Genomic DNA, 12,403 nt, shown 5'->3' on the forward strand with positions numbered 1-12,403 from the left:
CTAATGAAAAAGTTAGGGGAAAAGACGTCAGTGATGCAGAACTGGAATACTGGGATCATGTCTGAAAAGAAGCCATTTGTCGGAGTAATATCCTCATTTTAATCTTGAAAATGAGCTGTGCAGGGGGGCGAGGGAGGGAGGCTCCTGCGTTTGGGAGACATCGGGGGACCCAGGTCCAGGTCTGCCGTGGATCGCCAGAGCGCCATGGCGGATGACGGTTGCCTCGCTCTGGAGGCCTCTGAGTGGAGCCAGCAGTGCTGAGGACCCCGAGTGACAGTCCCTTTGTGCCCACCGCCCGCTCATTGCTCCTTTCTCTTTCGTTGCCTGAACCCCTGACCTATCAGTTGCCTTTGGTGTCCTTCTTGCTTTAAAAACTCTTCAGTTTCCTTAGAAGCAGGTCATGAGGCAAGGACTTCTATGCTAGGGATGCGTGAAGAAAGTGTCCCAGGAGAGGCTGACGAGACCAGGGAAAGGGGAAGGGACAGGGAAGAGCCCAGGCATGTGAAGGGTGGCTCCAGCCTGACCCCTTGGGGGGGGCACTCTGGGCTGCACCCACCCAGCTGGAGGCGAGGCAGCTGGGCTGTCACCTCCAAGCCTCACCAGTCTCTGCCTGAGCACGCCCTCCCAGGGACGGAGACCCTCGGCACTTTGATCTCTTTGCACTGTGGGCTAGGTGGTTTTGGAAGCTTGAGAAAGAAAGCATCCATGGGCAGTCACAGGTAACGTGATTAGGAACAGAAGCACTCCCAAGCCAGAGGCGAGGTGTATAGACACGACGCTGGTGATGTGAGGAGATGGTCTCTGCCCAGTGGTAGGTGACTGTCCTTCACACGACCTCTAGGGAGCATTCTGAGTTGTCTGGAGCACATCTCAGACTACTTTCCAAGTTCACACTAGCCTCGCCTCCTCCTGGCTTTCCTTTTGTTCCCGGAAATTTTACCCATTTATCTTTGAGTACACCATCTGGGAAAGCCTATTTGGAAATGGAATTTCACTCTGTGCTTTCTCCCCATCCCTCCGCCCCACCCCACACACCCTACCAGCTTCCCCGCAACACTCACACTCGCCCTGGGAGCCAGTCGCCCATGTGGGCGGTGCAGAGTGAGGTTCGATCATTGGCATTCTTTTCAAGGACCGACCATAACATGTTGGTTTTCTAATCTGGAAGGAAAAAAATGCAGGTAGCTCTGAAATGCTCAGTTCTAGATGGTTCTCATATGAGCAACCACATCTACGGGGTTTCTTATCCCTCCAATGGATGGTAGGCTCTCCTAGCTGAAGCTCTAGCTTCCACGTTTCTGCTTTGTTTTGTGGATACATCATAGGACTAAAAGCATTGGCCGAGGACCCTACAGGCAGCCTGATATCAAAGTACCTTTTTACAGACATGCCCCGGCTTTGCTTGTCCTGAATTTATTAGAGGTATTGGATCCTGAACTCAGTTTCCACTGGGGGACGGGAAGTTGCTCTCCTCTGTCTTCATTGCTATTAACAAGCCTGTCACCCCCAAGTAAGTGGTGGGGGCGTAATCCCACACATATCCAGAGTGCCTCTTCTGCATCCATGTCTCCTGCCTCCTGCCCCTGTTAGCTGGGTGAGCCTCGCCGAACCCAGGTTCTCATCTACAAACTGGCAGTTGATCACAGTTACTTACTGTGACACAGTGAGAATTTTATGCAGGCATGAGACCTAAAAAGCCCTTAAAAACAGTGTTTGGCACATTCAGAGTACTTGATAAAGGCTTGGCTGTTGCCTCGTCTGGAAAAAGAGGTACAGTCTTAAAGTAAGACTTTTGAAAAAAAAAAAAAATGATGTCCTTTTTGGCCTTGGGATCTGCTGAGATGGTCTTGTGGGGCCTCAAGTCTCATCTCCTTCCCTGGGTTCCTGCGCCGTGGCCCTAAGCGTGGTGGTCTCTGTGCCTGAGAACCTTGTGTGCATTTCCCTTGAATTTCGCCAACCCTGGGACTGTGTCATGCGGTCCGCAGCCATGCCTTTGCCCGTTTGAAGGACCCCTTTCAGGTGAAAAGCTGCAGAGCCTGAACCCAAGGCACAAAAACGTCCAGGCAAGGGAAGGGTGTTAAGGAATGGGAAGAGCTCTCTGAACCAGGAAGGTGGTCTTCCTCTCTGTAAGGACAGGCTACAGGAAGGTTCTTACCAGCTGCAAGCTAGAGAGGGCAGAGATGTGGTTTCTTGGCTTGTTGCTGCTGGTAGGGCTCATGCCCAGAAGGCTGGCAGGTCCCCAAGTTGGATGGAACCCTGAGCCACTCTGTGCAAACCCTGCCCCACTCAAGAGGACTGCCTTCTTAGAGGAGTCTCATACCCGGAGCCCATCCTACTGCTCATTGTTTGACTGGCCTAGGGGGCAGGAGATATGGAGCAGACTGGAGGGGTAGGGCTGCACCCAGGGCCATCAGAAGTGGCGTCTGGACACATCAGTCTTCTCCAGCCCGGGCCTCCCGGGCTGGAATTCTGTCCTGTCCCTCCTCACTGTGTGCTTACGGGCATCTGGAACCTTCTACGCAGCTCACCTGTGCCTTCACCTCCCAAACCCGCCAACACCGTAGGTTTCTAATACCTTCATATCCAGAATACCTCCCAGAGCACCAAGGTCCACATAATTAAGCCTGTATAAACCTGAATCAGTTGTCCTTGGTCCTGAATCCGGTTGGCCTGGATATACAAAGAGACAGGCAGGTGGAAGCAAGGAACAAACGGAGAGAAAGAATCAGAGACGGTGCCGGGCCTCACTCTGGGGTACCCGGGAAGCTGTGGGACTGGTGCGTGCTCACTGGTTAATTTATAAAGTGCCCCCCCCCTCCCTGCAATTCCAGCGCGTGGGCGCGGAGCAAACCACAGCTGTCAGCAGACACACTGTATAAACGTTTACTTGACCTGCCATGTCCGTGTCCTCTAACAGCGTAGATGCCATTCTGACGGACGCCAGGCGTTTAAACTCTGTGCTAGACACATCTTGGAACAAGTAAGCACAGCCGCTCTTCAGGACCCTTGCGGTTCAATCCACAAGCTACAAAGGTGCTGTTCTTCGCTTTACAGTCAAACACGGAGACATGATAAATATCGACAAATAATATGCAAACTTTCTGGAATCCTGCACACACGAATCATTTGCAAAGAGGTATTACAGTTCAAATTTCCACTGACCTAAGTCGCACGTGATGGGCTGTTCCAAAGCTCGATCCCCAGAATTTACGAAGGAAGTGACCAGGAATGCGCTCCACGGCCCCGCCGTGTCCCAGCCTCCTGGAAGCCCACGCAAGCTGGAGACTCGTTGAAGGAAAACACGCACTGGCACACAGTGTCGGGATCCACAAGCCTGCTCTGGTCCCCAGGTTAAGAATTCCCAATGCAGAGAGCTTTCATCACCACATCAAAGAGAGGAGAGTGAGCTCGAAGGCGACTGTGTTTTCTTACCCATCTTGGCCAGGCAAGGGATCTGTAGGGAAAGAGAAAATGAACTTTAGAGAAAACCTGGCACGGTCACTGAAGGAGTAAAACTCGATGAAATAATTTGAGCCCTTTTAAAATTAAAGTTGTTGTTTTTATGGCTATAGCTCTAGCAGAGTGGGAAGAATTTAAATCCATGGAGGGACTGGCAAATGCATTCCCGATAGAGCGAACTCCGTGAGCAAACAAATGGGCCGGGGCCACACAAAAAGGTCCAGTATTGCAGTGGAGCGAGGGCTGCTGGGTTTTGCTGGAGGTGAGGGCACCTCAGCAGACACCGGAGGACAGAGAGCCGTGTAGACAGTAGGGTCAGGTTTCTGCCGTGTGGGCATCCCCCTAATGCCTCAGCTCTGGGGTTGAGTTCCTGAACTTAACATTGCCTCCCCTGTTCTGTGAGTCTCCCTCTCCTGGTGACCAGACAGAGAAGGTGGGGCTCAGTACGGCCGAAAGAAGGCCTTGCCTTCTCCTGAATCCTGAACAGGGAGGAGATGCCAGAGTTCTTGCGAGCTCCCAAACCAAGAAGGTGTGCGCCAGCACCCTGATCTCAGCATTCCTCTACCTGTGGGAACCCCGCAGGGAGGCTCCACAGAGACAGCGGCCAACTCTTCCCGCAGCCCCCGATTCTCAGAGCTAAGCTGCGTTCTCTTAGAGGGGCTCTCAGAGAGAGCGGGTCCCGTGGGATTTAAACACCAGCTGTCCTGTTCTTCCTGATCCGTGTTCACCGTGCGCGGCAACTACCCCTGCTCCGTGCCAGAGACGTTTCTGTGCAGAAAGTCAGGCTCTCTGATGCAGTCAGGGCTTCTTGCTTCCCTGGGACAGTCCCCCGATGTCACGCCTTGTTCTCCCCGCCCCACTCCATTCCTTTTCCTCCTCCTCTTCCCCTTCCTCGCCCCCCCCCTTCGTTAGCGCTCCCCCCTCATCCTTTCCTTCGAGGAGAAAGCGCCCTGGGAGCCCCGCCATCCGTCTCTGAGCGTCTTACGGGTCCCACGGTGTGCTGAGCAGGTTTTGGGAGCTCTGTGTGCATGAAAGGCCAGACCCTGCGGTCCGGAGCGCCAGATGTCAGCGACCACCCTGCAGTTAGTTACGTGACATTTGAATCTGGTACGGGGGACGCTTGGGCCACGGAGGCTCGGAAAGCGTGTCCCCTAGCTGCCTCCTCTGCTCCTCCCACCCGTGTGCGCCTTCCTCCCGTCCTCAGGGCGCGGCTGGGCCCACGTGGGCCTTTTCCCCACATCCATTATGGAGGAGCAGACATCTCGTAAAAGGGGACCCTGAAGAAGCAGAAGCAGAATGATTTAATTAAACTAACATAAATCGCTACAAAAATCATCCTGATAATCTCACTTGGGGGCGTTTCCAGATGCGTGTTTATAGGAAAAACCAGAATGTCCAAAAACTCACCATTGCTACAGCGGCTCCAGTCGGCAGGTGACATCTGGCTGCTTCCGCGCATGCGTCCGGGGCCTCACTGTCCCGTCCATGCCTCGCCTCTGTGCCTCTGCAGCTCTGTCTCACCAGCGCCGGGTAGCAGAGCCACGTCGCCCTCAGACACCTTTAAAATTGCAGGCACCCCATTTGAACGGACTACTGACGATGGCTTTGGAAGATCTAACATAAGCAGCATGTAGATTTCAGGGAGTGGGAAAGAATCCTGATCTCCTAGATGGATCGAGGCGAGGAAAGCATTTAGGAAAGGTAGTCAGCACTTTTCATAACCGGCCGCAAGCACCTGCCCTGGGGAGCCGAGCAGCCCACAAAACCGGGAGAGCTGGTGTCTAAGACCAGCCAGTGCCACAGATCAGGTTGGAGATGGTGTGGGCTTTGTTTTGTTTTGTTTGTTTGTCTGTCTATTTGATGTTGCATCTCTGAAAGCTCTTTCCAGGGATGAAAGGGACACACACGGACGCTCACAGAGACACACGTAGAAATGGCAGGTGTTACCCATTGTCTGCCCGCCACACCCCCATCACTCAAAGTTGTTCCTCTCTGCTTCTCTCCAGTGTGGATGGAGCCTCCTACGAAGTCATGCAGATCGATGTGGAAATAGAGGAGCCCAGTGACCCACCGGCCACACAGCTTGTCACATGGCAGGTGGAATATCCAGGGGACATCACCTCTGACTTGGGCGTATCCAAGATCTACGTGAGCCACAAGGACGTGATGGGTGTCATACCGCTGGCCATGGTAAGAATGTCCCTGCCTTGCGTGGTCCGTACGGAATCCGAGGGAAAGGGAAGGGTCCGCACTGCCCCAGCTTGGGTGGGGGCATGTCAGTGAGCCGAGGACCAGGGTCGGGGGCACCGGAAGCTGAAGTCTGCTACAGGACTTCAAACAAGGCTACTACAGAGACCACAAAAATATGTTGTGTTTTCAGAATATTATTTAGGAAGGCATCAAGCTCCAGGGGTTAGAGTTGGACCTTCTGTGCTATGAAAATTACCGATCATTTAATAGCTGTGTTTCTGTCATACATTGTGGACTTTAAGGATCTCAGATACATACACCTGCAGAAACCAAAGAGATTATGTCCGTGAGTGATGTGGCAGGAGACGTGGCCGGGACGCCTGCCCGGTCCTAAGTCTGCAGCTAGTACTTACCGTGTAGGAGAGCCGACGTGGCAAGCCGCGTTCTCGGTTCTTAAGATCTACCAATTTCCCAGGGAAGCCATAAATATAGTTCGAATGTGCAACGTCAGCCTGGTCGTGTTGGCAGCTAATTAGAAGCAAACGAAACACTCTGTAGGAAAGCGTTCCTATATTCATTCACAGGGCGTCTGTTTACAGCTTGGGAGAGACCCAAGACTCGGTCTGCATGTGCCCTCTAGGACTTGTGGAACAGGGACGGGCTTTCATCCGTGAAGGGCCGAGCCTTGTTTGTCCTGCGGTGCCTGTGGGGAGACCTGTCATCCACGTCCCCGAAAAAACACGCCGATGCCCCATAGAGCTCTACCTGTCCTCAGGCTCTTCAGCAGCCCCTATGAAGGAAGATGCATTTTTTAAATGGGAATTTTCATGGCACCAAAGCGTGGGCATGTCTGTCTGCTATGAAAGTACTTTCCTGTCAGAAATGAAGCGCGAGTTGACCTACCCATTGACTGCCCAGTGTCTTCTCTGCACCGTCTGTTGGGAGATATCGGCGAGTGTTGTTATGGAGTGCAGACGGAACCCCAGGAATCAATCTTTCAATAAAAGGTAGCGTGGACAGTTGCCTGGTGACAGCAAGTTAGTTATTGTGTGGCTCATCAGGAGTCGGGAAGGGGTTCGGGGTGCTGTCGGTAAGGGCTCCTGTTAACGACTTCTTTTGTTCGGAAGTCATCGAGCCTCCCCGGGTGCCTCATTGCACGCGTGACGGTAGCATTCCTTCAGTTAGGCTCTTTGTGAGTGGTTTCTATTAGTGGGGATGGCAAGACCATTTGTCTTGAATAAGGAACTACTTGAATTCGCTCCTTTTCAGCACCTTTGGTAGGATGGGCTGTTCGCAAGGCTCAGAATAGCTTCGGTGGCTTTGCTCGGCATAAGTTAACCTCCTGTTGTTTGCCACACTCAGCAATTCCCCTGCCTTGTGGGTCCCTGACGCTCCCATCACTTCTCCCAAACCCTACGTGAATCCCCACTCCAACAAGGTGCCTCTCCCTCCTCCTGTGGTCTCTGACCATTCTCATCTGAGCTTGGCCATCTAGCTATGATGTAGCGCTGTACGAGTGTGTCAATCTTAGCCAATACCTTGCCGGCCCTTCCACAAAATCGGAAATTGCATTTGGTGGAAAGCAAGAGAGCTCCTCAACCGACTCAGTCTACCTTAGCCCAGCCAGTGGGGGCTTAAATACGTCTGTGTTTCCCTTTTCACGTACAGGGGCTCCTCAGACTGCTGGTGTGGTTTTGGTAGGGTGCCCCTTGTGCCATCGGAGACCCAGGCTTTAGTTTGAGGGCACGAATTCCATGCTTATGGTCCAAGATGGGTGCTGGAGTGCCGGCCAACTTACCCATATCCTGTAGACCGGAAAAAGTAAGAAATGCACAAGCTCAAGGATGAGCTTTTCAAGAAGCAAGGATCCAGCATAATATTTCTGGTTACATCCATTTGGCCAGACCTAGGTGAAAGGGAAGCTGGTTAATCTTTATGTTAGCATGGCTCGTTGCTTAGACCCTGTTTCAAGGAAACAAAAAGGAAATAATTATTTCAAGGCAATGTACATAAACTCTTAGGAATAAATCCAAATCAAAGGATATGAATCAATGGGTATATGCAATTTTGTAATTTTTAAAAATAGTAGTCTCCAAACTGCCTTCTGGCAGGTTTAACCTATTTAATTCTGCCGGCTGCACGTGAGGACACCCATTTCCCTGCAACTTTACAAACGTAGGATACTGAAATTTTAAAATAGGCACTTTATCTGGCAGAAACAATACTTTATTATTGCCTTAATTTGCCCTTTTTTGGCTCCATTTGTAAATCTTCTCTCTCCTTTTTTTAAAAAAAAAGATTTTGTTTATTTGCACGTGCATGCGAGAGAGAGAGAGCGTGAGCACACAAATGAGGAAAGGTGCAGAGGAAGAGAGAGAAGCAGACTCCCCACTGAGCAGGGAGCAGGGGTTCCGTCCCAGGACCCTGAGATCATGACCTGAGTTGAAGGCAGACGCTTGACCAACGGAGCCACCCACGCGCTCCCATTTGTAAATTTTCTTACTGAACATTTATTCTTACCCATTTCCTTTCCCTCTTGGGAATTCCATTTCTTGTTACTCTGTCAATGAAAAACCTTTTCAATTGTGGTAAAGACATGTAACATGAAATATGCCATCTTAGTCATTTTCAACTGTAGGGTTCATTAGTGTTAAATATTTTCACCTGATGATGGAACAGATCCCCAGAACTTCCTCATCCCACAACCCTGAAACCCTACCCACTAAACACTAATTCCTCCTCCTACCCCAGCCCAGCCCGTGGACACCACTTTCTTCTGTTTCTACATATTAGTGATGCCAGCCTTTCCACTGGCATGTTCTTACAAATATTCTTCCCAATTTTCCCTGTGCTTTCTAATCTCACAGATCATATATTTTAACAAGCAGAAGCTCAGGGGTGCTTGTTTAATTTTCATGCACTCAAATCCACTTATCTTTTCCATAATGGAAGTCCCCCTCTCCCCCTAATTACGACCAAGAGGAAGAAGATGCCTGTTTAATTGTTCTTGTAAAATCCCAGAAATTCAAATACCCTCAGACAGCACATTTGAATAGGTAGAATTGTCATTTTGAGAAGATAAAGCTGGAGGTAAAATGCACTTGTGACACCTTCTACTATTATGAAGGATTTGAGATCAGTTTGGAGGAGGCTCATGGCCCCTCCGTTCTGTGTGTGACTTATAGAATTCCATGCAGGAAAGCTTTGAAATGAGATGCAGTTAAGCACCAACATTCAGAGCTAATTTCCCAGAAGACATTTATTTCCTCCTCAATATTTTGCCCATTTTTCCCTGATGTCTACAGCCATAAAACCTTTTTTTAAAAAATCCATTCATGTACTTCTACTTTTATTACATTCTTTTTTTTGTTTGTTTGTTTGTTTTCCCTGCTCAGGAAATGATGCCTTACCATCTTGTAGGTAAATATATTCTTGTCCTTAGGGAGGAAAATATGAGGAGAGTGTCATTAAATGTGCATTAACGTTAATCTAATTAGTGCACATCTGTAACTGTGTGTCAGGGTCTGATTCTGGAAGGCGGCGGTTGCACGTCTTAGAAGAGCTGGAACATTCTGGGCTGGGGCTCAGGGTTAGCCCCAGTTGCTCAGAGCTCTTCAGTCTGGGGTTTGGGTAAAACAAGTGTTTTGAGCTTCTGCCAGGATTCAGATAATGACACTGATATTTATCCGTGGGAATGCTGTACCAGCTAGTCCTTGAAAACATTAACATGTGCTCTTCATTTTAAACTGAGACTAAATATGTTTTCAATCCTGTTGGGTGTGGCTGTTGGGGTACTGTGGCTGCTGGTGTACTGTGGCTATTGGGGTACTGTGGTTGTTGGGGTACTGTGGCTGCTGGGGTACTGTGGCTGCTGGTGTACTGTGGCTGTTGGGGTACTGTGGTTGTTGGAGTACTGTGGCTGGGGTACTGCAGTTGCTGGGGTACTGTGGCTCTGGGGTAGGCGGGAGACTGCAGTGCTGCTCTAAGTCTGGGGCATGCAGGTGGGTGATGCCACTCTTCTGAGGATGGTAGCAATGCGCCTCCACCCCTCTTGGGCTCCTGATGAGGTTCCCACTTCACCAAGTTTTTCAGCCTGGACCAGCAGTCTTTGCCATCAGAACTGGAGTGGGACTTTAAATAGAAAGTATCAGGGGGTACAGTCCAGATGGACGATTGTGATTCCAGAAAATGATCAGAAGATTCCTGTCCTAATGGACGATTTGGTGCTGGTGACATTCTGTAACATTTGCAATGATGTGAGGTCTAGATGTGTCTGCAGATCCCTGGGCAGGCCACCCATGGTTAAACAAGACTAGAGTCGGTGTACCACGTGCTTTTTGTGGCGTGCACGGTGGCCTTGAATGTCACTGTCATCAGAGCACAAATGCATCTCACAGATCTCTTTGCAGAACCCATTTCCCATGCCACCTCCTCCAGGGATCCTTCCTGGATCCCCACAGCCAGATGTGCTCTCTGTTGACTCTTCCACTCTGCCCACCCTGTGATTTCCTGTGCACGGTGAAGACGGTAGTCAAGTCGCAGGATTCAGACACTCTTGAGTTACTTTTGATGGTTGAGATCACTTCCCTGGGAGCTGTGATAGGGCGAGAGTCCAACCAAGATGCCTGGGAAGACCTCAGCCCAGTACATTCCTTCCATACCCTCTACATCCTTCCTCATTTCCTCTTGTTTGAATCCCACCTAAAGCCTTCCAGTCTTCAAGCCCACCTCCAGCGTGGAAGCAGCTAGACACTGGTGCACCACTGTTGGCTTACTGTTTACACTACCCCAAATGCCTTCTCCTCATGAGCGTGGGTGAGGGACATCCTAGCCCAGACAACCGCAAACAGAACTGCCCAGTGCAGGCCCTTGCCGACTGTCTTGACTGAGCGCTGAGTTCTTTCTTATGTGATTCCTGGGGTTGCAGGGAACTGATCATCAAACAACCTCTCCCTTCCTTGTGCACATGCAACTTTTTTTAAGTCTTACTGATTGCGGTGCGCCCCGAATCCACGGTTCAGTGGGTTGTTATTCCATTTCTGTCAATCTAGCTCGCAGAACCCACCCATATTTTTACGGCCACATAATTTCTTATTCTAAAGACTGATGAATTGTGTTTTAAGTAAGCTTTCCTGGATATAAGACATCCCTCCCCTTGCACACAGTTGATGCCACAACAATGGGTTTGAACTGCGTGGGTCCACTTATACAGGGATTTTTTTTTTCAATAAATGGAGTCCAGCACCGTACATGTGTTTTTTTTCTTATGATTTTCTTATGAACATTTATCATCCCTAGCTTACTTTGTTGTAAGAACTCATTATCATGCACAGAAGACACAAAATGTTTGCTAATTGTTTATGTTATCAGTCAGGCTGCTGGTCCACAGTAGGCTGAGAGTAGTTCAGTTTTGGGGGGGTTAGAAGTCCTCTGTGGATCTCCCACCACGTGGCGGCTGGTGCCTCTAAGACCCGTGTTGTTTGGGGGCACCTGGGTGGCTCAGTGGGTTAAGCGTCTGCCTTCAGCTCAGGTCGTGATCCCAGGGTCCTGAGATCGAGCCTCAGATCGGCTCCCTGCTCAGCAGGGAATCTGCTTCTCCCTCTCCCTCTGCTGCTGCTCCCCCTGCTTGTGCTCTCTCTCTCTCTCTGTCAAATAAATAAAATCTTAAAAAAAAAAAAAAGAAGACCACCCAGTTTAGAGTCCGGTGTAAAATGACCTTTCTTTGCGGGGTCTGCGCCGTCCCCTGATCTTCAGAATCCTGCTGACCTCATCTCCTGGCGCACCTGCCTTGTGTCGGCCGTCTCCTCCCATCACCCTGGGTCCCCTTCCTGAGTGCACAGCCGGCAGGAGGCACAGCTCTGTCCCCTCATCGAGGCCCAGGGAGCAGCCTCACCACCCCTGGAGATGCGGTGATGCAGGGTCCTTTGTCTCCCTCGGCCCCGCAGTCGGCGCGGGTAACGTGCTGCGACTGTCGCCTACCGAGACCGGAGCTGGAGAAGAGGCCCCCACGTGAGGGAAGGAATCTCTCTTTCCTGGCACCCATAATGAAATTTCCTTTTATTTTTGGCATGAAAGCAGCTTCTTGGCTCTTTTTTTGTTTGACTTTTCGTGGTATTCTTTTCCTGTGTCAGCCTGTTAATTAATATGCCAGATACCCTCTGTTGTTTTCCTCAGACTTTTTGAGAATTCAGTCACACTGGATAGCACACCCTTGCTTTCATTTTTATACTTCCTCAACCAAGTGAAAATTAAGTTGCTGCTAGAGCCCTTGAGGAAAAGAACCTCCGCTTCAAGAAGCGTTCCTGTGTTGTGCGTTCCGGGGATAACTATGGCAGCCCTCCACGGCGCTCACACTAATGACACCAGATCCTTGATGCTTATTAGGGACGAGGTGCGTTCTCCGTACCTCCTTTGTGTGAACTCATTCAGTCCCTTCAGGGACCTGGTGAGGGGGTACTGCTCTTCCTCCGATTGCACGGATGCAGGAGGGAGGGCATGCCCAGCGCAAGGACGCTCCAAGCAGTCCAGCCACCAAGCTGACCTGCAGAAGAGCCCAGATGGACGGGCTCCAGAGCCTGTGCTTTCCACCAGTGCACCACACCCGCCCTCTCCACGAAAACCGCATTTCGGCTGCTGATCGGTTCAGTATGCAAAAGGATCTTTGGAAGATGCAAATACAAAAAAAAAAAAAAAAAAAAGACACACACACACACACACTCATAAAAGAATATGAAATTGAGAAGCCTTACTGAAA

At 50.4% G+C, this 12,403-nt stretch overlaps 1 protein-coding gene across 1 annotated transcript in view; it reads left to right on the forward strand.

Annotated features, from left to right (window-relative positions):
• The window catches only part of LOC132023741 (transmembrane protein 132D-like), a 213,334-nt gene that overhangs the window by 119,220 nt on the left and 81,711 nt on the right, over positions 1-12,403 (forward strand). The window contains exon 2 of the mRNA XM_059409891.1: positions 5,466-5,649. Within this exon, the coding sequence (XP_059265874.1) occupies positions 5,491-5,649 (159 nt within the window). The 5' untranslated portion in view covers positions 5,466-5,490. The remainder of the gene's footprint in view (positions 1-5,465; positions 5,650-12,403) is intronic.

Source organism: Mustela nigripes, chromosome 8 (genome assembly GCF_022355385.1).
Source record: "Mustela nigripes isolate SB6536 chromosome 8, MUSNIG.SB6536, whole genome shotgun sequence".
Taxonomy (NCBI): Eukaryota; Metazoa; Chordata; class Mammalia; order Carnivora; family Mustelidae; genus Mustela; species Mustela nigripes.